General features: G+C 39.5%; 1 protein-coding gene across 1 annotated transcript in view; it reads right to left on the bottom strand.

The window, feature by feature from the left end:
* LOC124255374 (synaptotagmin-17-like) overlaps nt 1–17,984 on the bottom strand; it is a 97,599-nt gene that overhangs the window by 35,019 nt on the left and 44,596 nt on the right. Inside the window, exons 2-4 of the mRNA XM_046689270.1 lie at nt 17,401–17,553; nt 5,247–5,699; nt 2,121–2,363 (exon numbers count right to left, since the gene is read on the bottom strand). Coding sequence (XP_046545226.1) covers nt 2,121–2,363; nt 5,247–5,699; nt 17,401–17,553 — 849 coding nt within the window. The remainder of the gene's footprint in view (nt 1–2,120; nt 2,364–5,246; nt 5,700–17,400; nt 17,554–17,984) is intronic.

Here is a 17,984-nt window from a genome sequence, read left to right as displayed (position 1 = left end):
TGATACAATTGTCCAGAATCTCTGGTGTCATAACCTATAGCGACGTCATTATCAGTCCCATAGGCCTGTCATGTAACCATGTCATGTTCCTAATATCCTGCTTGACCCAGGTCAAGTGTCCAGGTTTGACGTCACCATGCACGTGCTCTTAGGTTTTATCAAACATCTGAGTTCTGCATCACCTTGAGCTGTCATCCACATCCACCTAACACCCCGTCATAACGGGCGTAGTCTTCAAAACGGCGTTAAACCAAACTCACTCACTCACTCACTGTTTCTAATATCCCGTTGTTGCTTATCTTACTGGTGACGTTAAATATTAACTCACGCACTCACTTATCTTACTGATAATCGTTCCGTTAGCTTAAGTCTCCGTTATGATACATCTTATCATACACAATATTATGATAATAATAGCATATTCCTACCGCGCATATGTCCATGCCTAAGCATACTCAAAGCGCACTGTTACAATCTGATTATTATTACCTGGGATAACCCAAGCTGCCTGTGAAGCGCTAGAAAGTTATAGTCACATGACTTATACCACCGGCTATCCATTATCTGTTGGGTGAACAGAGGCAATTTTGAACAAACTCACTTGCCTAATGTGTGACCACTGACCATTTGACAACGACATTAGAATCTATGTCGAAACGTCGCCTATACAGAATAAAGAAGTTGTATATCCATAAAAATAGTCCTCATTCTTCACTGACTGAAGCCTAGAAACTCTCAAGAGTCAAGGTGCCAAACACGCTCACCCATCCAAGATCTCTCCGCGCTCAACGCTGCTCAACTGAATTGTGAGTGAGTGAGTGAGTGAGTTTGGTGTTTACGCCGCTTTTGGCAATATTCCAGCAATATCACGGCGGGGGACACCAGAAATGAGCTTCACACATTGTTCCCATGTGGGGAATCGAACCCGGGTCTTCGGCGTGACGAGCGAACGCTTTAACCATCAGGCTACCCCACCGCCCCAACTGAATTGTGACCTGGGCTCAGGACCACACGCCACCACATCATACGACTAAGCTACTTTCATTTACCTGTACATTTGCTGTTTAGATGACCTTTCCTTACTGTTGGCAACAAGTAACCTTTTCGTTTGTGGTAAGTAACATGCTGCTACCTTAAGTTAACTGTTATCGAGTATCCCTTTTGTTACTGATAGGTGACTGAGAAATGTGGACATTAAGTAACCATTTTGTAATCATTTGATAACCCCCCTTGTATCGTACAAGTAACCGTGTTGATATGATAACTACCTTTGTTACTGAGGTGACCTGTCAGTTACTCATCTGTTTTAAATCAGTATCAGTTTCAGTCAACCCTCTTGATTGAGCGATTCCGTGATTTGGTTGACTGTGTGTCATCGTAACCCGACAACGTGGGCCCATGCTCATAATATCAATCACTGGTTAGTCTGATCGAGACTCGATTATTTCCACAGTTATCTATGTGTATGTGTTATACAAATATGATGAAATCCGTAAATTCAAATTCCGTGGGGCCCTCGCATATTTTACTACTACTACTACTACTACTACTACTACTACTATTCCTACTGCCACTACTACTACTACTACTACATTAGAGGGCGGTGGGGGTAGCCTAGTGGTTAAGGCGTTCGCTCGCCACGCCGAAGACTCGGGTTCGATTCCCCACATGGGTACAATGTGTGAATAACATGTCTGGGGCACCCTCCCTTTTCTCAATAGTGCGCACCCCCCCTTTCTCAAAAAGCTGTATCCGCCCCTGAGGTCCCCTCGTCTTGTCTCATCTCGTGACACATCCAGTTACTTGATTTCCAGATCGACTATGATCCAGTTACCGACGTCTAACTCTGCCTGATACAAAATCAACTAGGCACTATGGGTATAACTCTAGTTAAGTCAGAGTTCCGGTATTGGTGAAAGGAACTCGTTGGAAATTCCCTTCGTCAGTCTACAAATGCCCCTGTATTTATGTACTCTAGTGTAATATTGTTTGAATGGCTTCCTGACGAGCATTCCCTGAAACCATAAACATTTGCTTTATGAATCATTTATGAAGTGCGGCATCAGGAGCTGTGTGAGACATTAGCTTGTGGACATCTAGTCCACAAATGCCAGGCATACCTTCTTGTGGCTGAGGACGGGCAACCTGGTTGTGTTGAATCTCGGCCAAGGAATGGCTGCGCCTGTAGGGGGGGATCCCCTTTCTTTGGTCTTCCCTCTGAACGTAGGCTTCGGGCCCTGGGACGTATTGGGGGGTCCCCCAAGAATAGCCCGACCCATAGCTTGTACGTCTGTCGCGTAGTTTCTTCCGCCCAAGGATACGATGGAGGTCCTCGCCCTCTATCGTTTCGGAATCGGAGAAGTCTGAAAAACAACAGAGTGACGTAGTTGTCATGCCTGGGGTCGTTTGCTGGCAATGAGGCATACTGCGTGTTGGGGATAATTAGATGTCTACCCTGGGGCAAGGACTCCCAGGACAATAACACACATTTTGTCCCACTGAGATCTGTTAATGCGTTAGCTGTTACAGCCATTTGGGGCAATCATATTGTTTGGCGTTAAATCATAATATTTTTTACCTCGAAAGTTAATGGAATAACATGTTTTGAACAAACATATTATCGCGGCACATTATTACCATATCTAATCTACATGCTGTTGACAACTATCCCCGCTCTTTAACATTAACCCCTTTAACATTAAAATTGGTTATTAATCATGTGATAAATAATAAAATGTGCGATTAAATTGCGATAAATGCATCGTTTTCATTCTTTCATCATGGAGATGGTAACTTAAAACCACGCAGAATAAAACTAAAAGCCAAATACGTAAAGTACAGATCTCAAGAAGTTTGTAGCTTAATCATGTTTAATAACATTACTGTTTGTCTTATCTCACAGTGTTTAGGGCATTTCCTTCATCAAGATTGATCAATATCGATCATGGCTGGAAACTGCCGGTTCCAACAGCCCCGGTACATAAACGTGTGTTTAACACCAATACGTGTTAATATGTATGCTCTGAAATTAGTAACAGAATTAAACCGACGTCTATTTGCACGTCGACGAAACCAACTGTACGTTGATTACCATTATCTGGCGTGAATCGTGACAGTTCCAAACAGTTCAGTACTTATCGTGACCTCTGTGACGTCCACGACTGGGCGATAAATGCTGCTGTTAATCCCTTGAGTAACACACATCACCTTGTGATGCAGGCAAGTGATATACACGTGGGTGGTATGCGTATATTACACTATATATCTTAATACAGGAAATTAACGAAGACCTGATAATTTGGATCATCAACAGCAATGCAGACACAATTTAGTTTCATTGATCTCATTGTAGTTTTTTCAACCGTATATATAGGGACTCTTCAAACGATTCCTTTGAACGTTCGTGCTTGCAGTTACACAAGAAACATCTATTAAATTCATGAAGTGGGATGTCTCTGTAGAGAAAATTACTTTCAGCTTAAAAGGCTAATCGACCGCAAGTATAATATAACTGAACAATGGACGAAAAAATACTATAGTTAAGTACTGAATGATATTGCGTTCCTCACAATGCACTTGGAAAGCACCCAGAGGTAGATGTTGTAATGTGAACTGAAATCACGGTTTGAATGGATTTTCCTATTAAATGTGTTTGCAAATGGTATTAGGGAGTTCGAATAACATCAATCAGCTGAATCTAATTGATGTATTGATTTTTTTGTATGAATAGCATCTATCTACATTAATATGATCCATTACTACCGTCTCGACGGACTGCTATTTTGGTCTACATGGGGTATCGCTCTGGTTCGTCATCTTGGTCCTCGAGTGCTAAAAGTCTGCGGCTAAAGTCACTTTGGACTCTACTCCCATATCTGGCTGTCACGCAATGATACTGGTGAAACGCTGTAGAAACTAATCTCTCTCACACTAGGATATATCGTCTACTGGTCTCCATCACAACAGGTTTCGATTTGCGTGTGACATTCATCACTGGATCAAAATCAGTCACTCACTCACTAAGATAATGCTTTGTTTCCTGTTAGAGTGAAACTCTTTCGCCCATATGAATAACCCATCATATCTGAACCTAACGATCCGTCTTCACATTATTTCTGTGAGAGTCCTCATCATTCATCAATCTTTAAATGTTTCTTGATGCTGACTATGAATGTGCCTTTTGCATCATAATTAGTAACATTTCGATTGGTGAACTGCTGCAGAGGTAAGTGTGATCTTTGTTCCCAGGTGTAAGGTTCTACATTTCCGTCCTAATCTAATATATTTGCATATTATATACCTTCTGTCTTTCTATTTGACAGTAATCTGAAAGCCCCACAATACCTGATTGTAGTATTTCTATATTGATGTATTATCCATTGATCTGACAGTGAAGTCTTAACTTATGTTTCTACTCGTCTCAGGTATTTAGCAGAATATTAATTCCTTTTTGAAATCGGTGCATTTTAAAATATACTCTCTTTTCGATTAAAATGTTATTTACATGTTTGTCTTTCAATGCATGTTGAAATATATTGTATGTACCACATGGACTAATAACAGCATGTATACTGACATAAATAAACAATGACATCACACATTCACAAGACCGCATTGCAGTGCGTCCCTAGCCAAGTTAAACATGGCGTACCTTAAATGCGAGCGTCATTTGGTACGTAAGGAACTTAGTAACCTTAACGTCCCCCATAATTCATTGATTCATAAATTGAATTATTATTCATATATTGAGTTCTCACTTAAACGCCATGTTTTCCCACAAATCCCCTCTGGTAATAGCATCAAAGGCCACCTGTTATGAATTAACTGTTACGTATTTTGATCAATACGGATAAGAAAGATTATAGAAATTTCTTCTGATTCTGAATTGATTAGAACGCTAAATAACATTCACTGCGTTAACCCACATATATCAATCCATTCAACTGTTCACGTGGTAGAAACTATTTCAAACTTTGCATGAGTGAAAATTGTTCATGAAGAAGTACCTGCCAACTAAACAATGACACTCCTAAAGTGCCACATCAGTCATGATATATATCTGAAAAGTACATGTACGTAATTGCGAGTTTATAATGGGGTAGTTGCGAGTATAGCTAAGCTGTAAGTTTAGGAAAAACTCATAAACAGAAAAGAAAATATTCATACATATTGGACAGTGAATGCATGAATCAGCATAAAAATGTTAAACATTAAAAGTTATAAAATACATATAAAGTTATACAAACCAGCAAAAGAGACGTCAGTATCGTCTATCCGACTCCCATCCGAACCTTTACGACTACTTCGACTACTTGCCGACCCTCTCCGATCAGACGGATCGGACAAAATCGACGATCTACGACTTCCAAGACTGTTTGCCGACCCCCTCCGATCTGTGTCGGATGCAAATGAAGTCCTCCGACTGCAAAGACTGCTAGCGGATCCCCTCCTATCCGAATCCGAGGCAAAAGAAGTCCTTCTGCTACCACAGCTGCTACTTGACCCTCTGCGAAGGTCAAGGGCAAGGGCTCCTAACATCATGTGGTCCGACGCTGAAGCATAAGATGTACGTCTGCTCCCATAATCCACGAAAATTTGTGGCACAACAAATGGTGGGTCTTCCTTACTCCTCTTCCTGATAAGGGGTCCAACAATTAAGCTCTTCTTTTCCTCTTTCTTCGGCTTTTTCTTGCATTTACCTGCAACATAATCCGCAGCTTTTAAGGCAAAAGAAAACTGAACGTAATACAATGGACGCCGTTTGAATAATTGCGAAAAAATGCAGGTTAATCAATCGCTACCTAGACCAAGCTGACGCATGACACATTCACTGAAGGCCCCGAACGCTTCCTCAAGAAAAGAGTAATCCATGGCAGGGTGTATCTCTCCTAGTGAGTTGATGTCGGTGTGACTACATCAAAAACAACCAGTCTCATGCCGTCAAGAAATGTATGCGACCTTTCTGCCTATGACACAGGTTGTCGCACCATAAACAGAGGTATATATATCTCTGTCCCCTTCATTCATAAACCGCTCCACAATGCTACAGCTCTCCACGGAGCTCCACAGAAGCGCGGCTCAAGCCGAACACGCCATCCCGACAGCTAGTCTTGACACTAATGCCGACCCAACACAGTTCGCGTCGTAATCGCCAGAGGAAGCCGCTTCTTACAAATATTTCTTTATGATGATAAAACATAGGTATTTGCGTCCAATGAGCGCTGACCTAAAGCCGCCCCCTTCTTCTCCTTGTGCAATTATAGCAAAATCGACACTGCCTGACCAATTTTGCATCGCTATTGGGGGTAGAAATTGGATACCGGTCGTGTTTAGGATAATTACCTAAAAGCTCACCTCATAATTATCTCTGCGCTTCAAGCAACAACCGGAGCAATTATTTCAGTATAAGGCGATCACAGTGCCCGGCATGTCGCGGACGACGCGGACATTTTATAGCAAAGGTAATGACATCTCTTCCCGTTGTCCCAGGAAACCCAAGTCCGTCTTTGTAGGGTATAATGGTCGTGTTGACAACTTAAATTGTTCGCCCAGACTCTCAGCTGAATTCAGTGTTAATATTTTGGAAGAATGCTCCGTAAAGGTTGAAGCTAAAAATATCCACCTTGACCATTAAACTTGCTTTTAAAACATTATTTCCAGACAATTCGGACATCGTGTAAGGACTTTAGAACTGAAGAACATATCTAAACATGGTTAGGGGGAAATCAGCTTGTGAAGCTGAGTCCATTTCCTAGCACTGGGGTTCTGGTTTTCTTCAATGTCCTTAAAAGCATGTGGGATTGCAAGACTACTTCTCATTCCGTTGATTTGTTATCGGGTTGGTGCTCTAGTGGCACCTGTCCTAACTTTCTTCATTTATCATGATTTCGTTCCGTAATTCTCCTTGACTATGTTTTTTCTTTGGAGGAAACAAGCTTTGATGAGTTAAATTCCATTACTTTGTGTCTGGAAATTCTAAATCTACTCTAAACAATTATGAACATTTTCCGGTAATAGATATCCCCTTTCTGCATCAGAAGGAGTATTTTAAAAGATTGTAAATGGATAGGGAGAGTAACAATACTTTTCATTCACCCGTAAATGAACCAATGTCTATGCTATGAACATGTATTTAATGATAAGTCGTATGATATGAATTATAATAACTGGTTGCTTCGAGCATATAACGATGAATATTCATAAACGCTAGGGCTAGCCAGGCATTTCATAGGCCCTCATACAAACGAATCAAGAGTTACCCATTTAGAAACCAATCAATATTCGTTGAAAAACCGCAGCAGTGATCACTCTTTAAACACTTTTTAACAATGAATTTTGAATATTTTATGGGCAACATTGTTATTTGCTGAAAATATGATAATTGAAATTTCTTATACATGATCCGCAAATTTATTGACAGGTTCCTGTAGAATGAGTGGAACCAGGGGTTTTCTGCTGCTACCGTTGTCAGCGCTGTTCACGACTTGACAATACGTTGTTCTGGGCTCTTAATAAATGTGGTAGCATTTATTGGTGATCGTACTGAGGAGACTCAAGTCCAATTAGTTTAGGCTTGAAACGCCTACGAATTGTACGTAGATTGAAGAGGGATCTCAACGATATCACACACCTGAGCATGGCTGGAGCGGTGATGTTACAACTCTGGCGTTACGACTGAACATATGTCTGATTAATATGTAATCAAATGTAGGACCATGATAATAATTAAATTATCATTAGCGGTAACTAGGTAACACATCAGGTTATGATTAACATTATGTCACACAAATCTCACACCTGACTGCTTCACTGCTTTTAGATACAGGTTTGTCTCATATAGTACGTTCTGGAAAATATTTGTCAAATCCAGATATTAGTAAATATATAATGTCAACAGCAGGGAATAATTAGCATCGTATTTCATTAGGCGTAAACCTAGGGATGAACATTATTTGAACGGATCACTGCAAGTCAGTCATGACACCGGGTGTTCGTGGAAAGTGAGTGAGTTTAGTTTTACGCCGCTTTTAGCAATGTTCCAGCAATATCACGGCGGGTGTTCGTGGAAAGGGCGACCTTCCTCCCCAACCGACAGCACCCGCAACTAACTATTTCATTGTGTATGTAGATATATTGAGGCTTGACCAGACAATCCAGTAATGGACATGGTGGCACACAAGCTGGTTCTGTTGAAACTATATACGACAGTTCAGTTCTGAATTACATCAGCCATGTGCAAGTGCAGAGATTGCAGCATCTGAGTAAGAAGAACGTTTAACAAATGTTCGTTTTGCAGCACACACAAAAAAAACGAACTGGGATTTTTACAATGTGATTTTAAAAATCAGTTACTGATTCAATGGGTAATTTTATTCAAATGACACCCCTAAAAAGTCGAAAGTTGTAATGATAATGATGGTATCAGATCCACTACTAAACAGTCCTAAACTTCACTAAACCTTTTTCAGTTAGAATAATCTTGCCGTGTAAAGTCTGACAAATTAAATTGTTAATGTAATTGATGTCATCAAATATGTAAATGGAGAAACAAATGGGTAAAAAGTAAGCCTAATTGATTTGTTCAGTGAATCTAAGCGAACTCATAAAACTGATTACTTGAATTTAAGAGGCAGATTCCCAGCCTTAACGTCCCGCGTAGTTGCCTTTTGATTGAGTCCAAAAAAGCGTTCTAAAGAACATTTTATTGAATCACTAACGTGGCGCTTTAAAAGAGAACAAAACGATAAGCCAATTTGTTAGAGGGTAAGAAAAGCCGGCCATCTGCGGGTAATAAGCCTTTTTAAAAATCGCTTCCTGCAATCGATTTATATAATCTCTCTGAAATTAAGGTCCTTCTACGCAACCAAACATGCCCTGGATGGCAAAGAAAAAATGGCAAGGGATTTGAAGCTCTTCGATGACGTCGTTTGAAATCGTATTAAATCCGTACCGGCTGCCAAAGACATTATTCATGTTCGGGAATATAGCCAGAAAAAAATCCATCAACCAATAAATCGAACAAACTATAGTCAGCCATTTTACAAAACTGGCAAAAGCGGAAAAAGGTCATCCCGCCTGAGCAGAATTTCACAAATGCAGATTAAACTTTTGTAATACAAAACATATTATCTGACAGCGAAGATGTGTGGATGTTGACGTGTCCCTAACCATGGCTCAAGTCGTGTTATTCAATGAATTAAGCAGCGGTGTCTCCAGTAAACAGAGACGAGAAAAGAGGTTGGTATGTTTGCTTGTGAGATGTCTGACGTTCCATAATCCGTACATCACTTTGTATTTGCTCTAACATGTCTGATGAGGCGTTTGGTTATTTATACTTCTACACGTCAGTCTTCACGCTTACATATTACACAATTTGATATCGACGTTTCTCTGTTTCCAAGCACTGAACCTGCCGAAAATAGGATTAAGCCTTCGCGAAACCTTTATGAGGGATTCGTCTCTGTCAGTTAGGCTAGGTCTTCAGTATTTACTTTGCTTATCCTCAATTAGAGAGCGACTAACAGTCTACGCGGTAATAGAGATAAGGCCATCCGTGTTTTTTATGTGTTTGTCATCTTCGTCCGGGAGGGAGGGCGAAAACACAACACTTCCACTAAATATTTTATAAAAAAATAAAATTTAGATCACTAGGTTTTAGTATTAATTTAATTTATAATCGCGATCGAGTCGCTTTAAAATAAATGTTCAAAAGAATATATAGATAAGAAAGATCAAAGCGGACCTGTTTTTTTATGAGAATGCAGTGGTAACAGTTACTGTATTTCTTTTATCACATCAAGGCATAAATTTCAACAGCGGCGGGGAAAATTGAGATAGGAAAACCTTTTATTACTTCACGTCTGAATAAAAACTATTAAAACACAGAAAAAGTACGGACAGCCCAAAGCCTTTATGAGACTGACGATAGGGATTATCCTGATTAAGGTGTTGAGGTCGTCAGAACCATTCCCGTGTTGGGACAAAGGCGTTGTTTATATTATATACTCACGGTAAGTCTGTGAGTGTGGTTATGGGTATTTAATCGTTGTCAGTTTGTGATTTCTTGAACAGATAATGGCGTCTTCCTAATTGGTTTCTGCATTGCATTGTGACGTTACTGTCACAGGACGAGTCTCTCGACTTTGTGGAATATATAACTCGACGCTTTAATTTCATAATTGGGTCGTTTTCAATCATACACGTTCTTCAAATATACTCATGGAAACGAATAAGGGAACACATGAAAGTACAAGTGTTCCTTTATTCTTTTCCAGGTTTCTTCACAAGGTATGTATTGCACTGTGTGTGAAATTCTGGAAATAAATAATGGAACATTGTACTTTCATGTGTTCCCTCATTCGTTTCTATGAGTGTATCATCAAAATTGGTTTTATGTACCTGTTTGTTTGATGTTATCAGGATCCGATTCACTGAACGATCTTTGTGATATAATTTAAAGAAGGCAAATAATTTCACACGTACTTACAACAGTTGTAAGATATGACAAACATGAGACACTGGGCACATATCCGTTAACTTTCAAGAATTGACGGATTCAAATGAAAAAAAAATCGTTGAAATACTGTTCTTCAGTAATTTGGAATTGTTTTTGTAGCTTGAAACTAACATGTTTAAAAAACTGTTTTTGTTTCTTAGTTGTTTAACTCCACATCCATAAACACAGATCAGTGACTGACATCATGAGCACCCATACGTGCAATTTTGTCACCATGACATGCAATGAACCACGACATTGAACCGGGCACCTTTCCATTGTAGACAGGCATAGGTTGCAGGAACCGATAGTCATACTCGGTCTCCCACCGCGGTGTTTCAGTACTAATACCATGAAAATGATATTAGTTTTCTCAGATTTATTACCCAAACAGGCTTTCAGAAGAAACAAATAATCTGGCTTTAACTCTTCTATTTTTATCACACGTGTAATAAAAGAGCAAATAATGCTAGATATTAGCGTATGAGCAATGCTTACTATTGAGATGTCTGTGGTTATAAATGGACATTACAGGTGGCGAGAGGGATCTGACTGTCCGTTCACGTTGTAGAAATCTTTTACACAAATTAGTTCCCTAATCGATATGAACGTGTTGCTCCTTACAGGCTCGAAGTTCAACCAAGGTTCAGGCATCAGCGGCAAAAACAATTTGGAATGTTGCTAATTAATATGTTCTCTTTTCACAGGGTCATATTAACATTTAACATAGGCACAGAGCCGTGATATTGTTACACTGCAGTCACTGGTGTCTTCTCGATGTACTCAGAAGGTAGTTAATTACACAGCTACTCTCAATAACACACCACGAGTACAGCGTAGACGACTTCGAACTGTTAGACAACAAACAAACACATGATCTGCTCATGCAAATTGGTTTAGTGGTGGGGGCTGTCGACAGCGCATGAAATGCACACCTTTTTCGCGAACACCTGAATTTCAGTGATCCCTCAATACAATTTTGATGCAATGCAAGTTATTTGGACGTATAGTCGAGACTGGGTGTTCTCTGGCTTTGACGTTTTCCATTTACTGGTGAAATGCCAAATCACATATTCCCAGTGTACCGGCATCAAATATCTCAGCGGATGTCAACTTTTATCGACGAATATTCGATTGAAAAGACTGAAATTGTATTTTATGTTTACCCAAATACCATTCTGAGTCTGAAATATGCTTACAAGCTTGCAAATAAGATTATTGTGTGATATTTTTAGGACGCATCACACCGCAGATGAACATCGATATAACCTTGTATAATTCAGCTTAAACTTAATGCCAAACTATGGTGAGGCAGTTATATTTTGTCTCCCCGTCTCTGTTATATGTAATAGTTTGATTCATTCTGACACATTGGTGATACTTTTCATCTTTGAACGTATTAAAAAGTTAAATTCCTTCAGTTTACGCCTCTGTAGTTTTGTTATGTACTTTAAAGTTTTTATTAGCGTTTTATATAGTTTTTCAAGAGAAAAGAACACCTCGCTCTTCATAATTCCATCTTGAGTCTGACACAAGTTTGATCAAGTAGTCTTAAACGCAGCAACTTGACTCATCTCAGGATCCGCTGATTGTCCGGTTATTATCATTGAGATATTCCCGTTAAAGATTGATTCCCACTCTCTGTTTTGTAACCGATTTGTTTGTGATAGACACACTATAAAGTATACAACTTCTTAGCTTTCCGCGTCAAACATCAACAACAAAACAGTTTCCATAACCATCAGAAATGTCCTGTAAAACAGAGTCCTTTGCACGTTACCGACTATGTCATATACAAAACGTTGGCGAAGAAGGTGAGCTTATCCTGCCACACCCGTGATACACGTCACAAACACACTGAATAAAGCCAGGTAACACAACCGGGTTTTATTATCCGAAACAGATTCTTTGGATCGTAAAAGGCAGAGGTAAAAAGGAGGTGAAAAATATAAAGATGACTATAGAACATGGATGACACCAGGTGTTCTAAACAGTAAAACCTGGATTCTTCACATCCATCCCATTACTCGTGTTGCATATGCCACCTGTCCATCGAATATTCATGACCGTATATGAAGTTGAAATTGGTTGCCAATAGCAACAGAAATAGCAACATTCCATTGTTCTTACCATATAAAGCGCCATTGTCCTAGCATTCTGAGCACCCTCTTTGCCATTGAAGCCACAGAGGCATCCGTAGCTCAGTAGTCGAAACATGACATTTTTAGTTTCTATGGCAATGAAGGGCGAAATTGCAAATGAAGAAACGAATATATTGTACGAAATGTTATATTAAAAACTCACATCATAGATCAGCAACTGCTGAAAGTTGAAGTGTAATGATAAAGAGAATGCTATATAATATAAATTACTGAATATTAAATGTTAATAAGCTTCAGTCTATTTTTGGACGAAAGTTGACTACATACAGCAACAAGAAAATGGATTGAATGCCCTTTGCTATTGTTTGAAATGACATTTCTGGAGACATTAACGAGTCTGGACGCAATGTTAATAAAACAGTGACGTTAATAGGAAGAGATACTAAAATAGGACCTTTGTGCAGGATCTACCTGAAATATATTGACCACTCTGAAAATATAATCTTTCAAATGCGTGTTTAAATGACCCGAACGATGATGAAAAGAATTTTACAGAATTGCCCTGTTTCAGGAAATAAATAGAAAATTAGATGTAGAAGAATCTTTTCAAGTTACTAGTGATATGTGTATTTGGCGCTTAATAATCAGAATGGCTACTTTTATGCTGACAATACAATAGAGTAACTTGCATCTCGGAATGTGTGCCTCGGGTTTTATTCCGAAAAGGACTCACAAACAACAATGAACTTGGTTTCAAGTAAACATTCTTGTGTCCCCATTAATCTAATTCTATTTACCAGAAGACATTCAACCTTTTCATGTCCTACACAGACAAACGCGGTCTTTTATGAAAGAGGGAATGTACAATGTACTGTTAACGGATCAAAAGAAGAGCACGAAGAAGGCTATTACACCGAATAATGATCTTCAGACATAACGTCATTGCAGTTCGGAGGCTGCACAGCGCCATACGGACATAAAAGCAAAACTACCAACTATCGTCAAAGTTATTGTGTGATGCCATCCTCAAAGCCATTCTCAAAGTAAGGCAAGTCTGGAGAAAACTGTTAAAATGCTTTAAAATGTTACAGAAGATAATCTATTTTTAAGCTTGAATTCTGGTCAGGTTTTCTGATTTTTCATCATGTCTGACGAGCTCACGCACATGCTCAAACCATCAATACTGATTCTGGTTGTTGCCAATGGAGTCTGGCATAGTCTAATTGATGTAATTTGTAGTTGTTCGAAAGTCCTTTAAACCTAATGTCCCTTAAACGATGATGGCAGCTGTATAATTATGCATTAGACCATGCAATGGTCAAATAAACCGTGAGTAGAATGAAAGAACGAGGGAGGGGATGGAGAGTAAGAAGGGAGGAGGGAAGTAGTCCTACCGGTATCGATATGTCGATTGACCTCTGTTGTATTGCAAGAAATTAGCTCGCACGACTACACGTCTATTTGGTCCTTGAGACATACAGGCGAGCTTTGTGGGTCAATAAGAGGAGATTCATCACAACCTAACTTCCAAATGCCCGTGAAATTAGGTGTCGTAAGCTACATTTCCCTTTATTCAGATTGGCGAGTAATACAGGGAGGCGACATCTGTTCGCGCGTAGATGGTATCGCTGGAGAGGAGATGCTACATTAGTCAACGATCATGGGATATTATCATTACTGACTTAATCAGAATAGAATGAAGCAAGACAAATTCCTGGAGTGGCAGGGAAGTAGAACTGTCCATTTGGTGGGAGTTATACAAGGTATTTATAGATTCTTAGACTACCACCTTGTAAAATGTGTCATCCGAAACTCTTTTTTTTGGCAGCTGAATTCGAATATGCACGCATTTTTATATGTGTAGATTTTGGGAGTTACAACGTTCAGCTTCCGTGTCATATTCATGGTTTTTGATGCATTAATCACTCCAGGCAGATGACATTGTTATGTTTTATATTTCCCGCTTTAAAATGTAAATTTAAACGTCATGCCTGATAACCCATTCCGCTTGTCTCGAAATCATGTGACTGAATTTACCCGATGACAGTAAAATCTTACTGATGTTTCTCTCTATTGAAACTGGTCAAGCCCTCCTTAAATAGAAGCTACAACACCCTTTCCACATCCATAAGAAATCTCGTATTGTACAATTGTGACTGCAGCATCAGTATGTATTAGTTTCATTATTACAGCTGTACGATGTTGTTTATAAACAAATCGAGTCTGGACCAGACAATCCAGTGATTGAATGATGTTAGGACAGTTCGTATATTAGAACAATAAAGTAAATGTTGTGATAATATTGTTATACATGTATATATCTAAATAAGTTCAGATTATTGAATGTGATTGAGACACGGTTGGCCCAATCATCCATTGTGTCAGTAAAGCGTGTGTGGATTTTGTCCCTTTGGTTCAACAAGAAGCCTATAACCGTGGTTTCGACTCTCAGATTTGCTGTGATGCTATTCCAAATTTGTCATTCCCTCTATGAACGCGAGTTTCCCCACAGTGGTAGACGTCTCAGACACGCGTCACATCAATCTGGCACCGTCTTATAATTGTCATCACAAATGTGCCTTTTGTGCCCAATGGAATCTGTTTGAGCAGACATTGGAAACTGGCGAGAAGGTCTTGCAGAAAGCCAGACTCACTCATTCTGGATCAATTACTCACAAATGCCACATTCATGTCAAATTTCCCCTTGGAGATAACACACCGTTTTGGCAAAACGATTTACAATTTCATTTGGAGAATCACAAAGGATTCATCGTCTCTGAAAGTTGTCAATACACATGATTGAAAAGGTAATAAACAGGACACCTATCATTCAATCATACAACCTACTGCGATGAAGTAGAATATTATAGCTAACTACCGAAATAGCCAGACGAAGTTATATTTCAAATACCTAGATTGTGCGTAACGATCAAAAGTGATTTCTGAAGTGATGTGGTTTTGATAGTTAATGATTCAGAAACTCTTTAGGTAACTCTATGCAGCAACAAATCGACGATAAAGTTTTTAGAAGTATCTTTTTTCTACTTGCCTCTGATATTCTGTGTTATCAAAACACCAGTGTCTTTGAATGTTTGTCTTTTGAAGGAAATAAAGAAATTCTAACTGACAGTAAGGAGTTTTTAAACCCACACTTATAAATCATTGTACAATTACAGCAAATCACATGGATAATTGACAGCTACAACCTTGGCTTATCGCGAAAGAGTGAATAAAAATGACGAACGTGTCGAGATTTACGAATCGCCCTTCGCTGTTTTAATCTCAAATATTTAAATATTTATTGTAGTGTTATTACCAAGTAATTTCTTTCCTTCGATTTGATTCGATTCTGAAATTGCAGATGATAAATTGATATTGAATTACATGTGAATCCGTTTTAAAGTGAAATGGCTGATGAGTACTTTTTGAAGGGAATGTGTTTTGCGTGGATATTGTCTTGAATGTTGGGTAAAGGAAATACGATATTCTCATTTTTATCATCAGGACAATTTTAACTGACAAGTTTATTCTCTTTAGCGTGCACCGCCATATAGCTGGAATATTGCTGAGTGAGGCGTTAAACACCCAACAAAGACTTTGGTCGGGCTGGAAAGATATTGTCATGAGTTTGAATCACAGATTCTCCCTGACTGATTAAAGGTTTGTCAGCAGCATACTTGTGTTCATTAGTTTCATCAGGGCGAAGATGAGCGTGTCCTGCATCACTTAGGGCTTTCCTCCTATACGATACCCGTGAATATTCAGGTTAGAGTTGGCCTTCAGTAACCCATGCTTGTATTAGAGGCGACTAACGGGATCGGGTGGTCAGGCTCGCTGACTTGGTTGACACATGTCGTATCCCAACTGCGTAGATCGATGCTCATGCTGTTGATCACTGGATTGTCTGGTCCAGACTAGATTATTTACAGACCGCCTCCATATAGCTGGAATATTGCTGAGTGCGGCGCTAAACACCAACCAACCAACCAACCAACCAATCAATCCTCCCATACGAACTGACAAACTGATGTGTCTGAAATATTTCAAACTTATTAAAATCAAACTCACTCATTTCACTGACACAAACAAAAGAGCATTTTCCGCCGATTCACAAGGGAAACTTCGACGATCGTCTCCCTACAGCCCTTACTTTTCTGCCGTGTTATAAGTTAAGCGCAATAAGAACTGGTAAAGCTATTGCTTCAAAAATAGACAGCGTCCCAATTTGATTAGGTCAACTGAGAATATATACGTAACCTTGGCAACTAATGAGACAAACGAAATAGTGTTTCCTTTCATAACTCCCATTTAAACATAGCCGTCAGCTAACAATAAGCCACAAGTGAGTCACAGCCGTACGGCTCCACGGCTCCAAACTTCCAAGGCTCCAACAGGTTGTACTAGCCCGCACTAATGCCGGTTTTACAACGATATCCTACTATAATAGGCTCAGGCAAGGATACCCCACTCAGACACACTACACTGAAGTCCTTGCTGTAGCCCCAAACAGCCGAGAGGGAGGCAAAGTAACAAGTAACATCTTTTAACGTACTTTGGTTAGAAGCGGCCGAGAATCGAACCTGTAGCTGGTCTCCGGTCAGACGATCTGTCCACGGATGTCTGAACATATGTTACTAACAGTGTAAAAGAGGTTCCGTTGCATGTGTCAGCCTTCGACTATCGATCTATGACTTTATTTACGTATATGTATGGGAATTTAGAAAGAACGACATCTCTATCAAACAGACTGAGCATGCCATTAATATACTGTTACAAACTGATTCTGGCTTAAGTTGGTCTTACCATACATCTTCCTGATGGCTCTCTTGACGCTCCTGTCCCAGAAGCTTCGTGTTCTACAGGTGGGATATCTCCAGCACAGGAAGACGATGACGGAGGTGATGACCACCACGCTGACGCCGCCCATGATGATCCCGGCAACCTCCTCAGAGGGAACTGCAACAAACAAACACACAATTCAGTAACAGGTCATTCCTTGCCATCTCACATCTAGCAAACCTTCATCGAGAAATACTACTACTACTACTACTACTACTACTACTACCACTACTACTACTACTACTACTACCACTACTACTACTACTACTACTACTACCACTACTACTACTACTACTACTACTACTACTACTACTACTACTACTACTACTACTACTACTACTACTACTACTACTACTACTACTACTACTACTACTACTACTACTACTACTACTACTACCACTACTACTACTACTACTACCACTACTACTACTACTACTACTACTACTACTACTACTACTACTACTACTACTACCACTACTACTACTACTACTACTACTACTACTACTACTACCACTACTACTACTACTACTACTACCACTACTACTACT

Source organism: Haliotis rubra, unplaced genomic scaffold (assembly GCF_003918875.1).
Source record: "Haliotis rubra isolate DU_JTF1 unplaced genomic scaffold, ASM391887v1 Scf6, whole genome shotgun sequence".
NCBI lineage: Eukaryota > Metazoa > Mollusca > Gastropoda > Lepetellida > Haliotidae > Haliotis > Haliotis rubra.
Note: the sequence above shows the minus strand (reverse complement) of the source record. Positions and strands in the feature narration are given on the sequence as shown.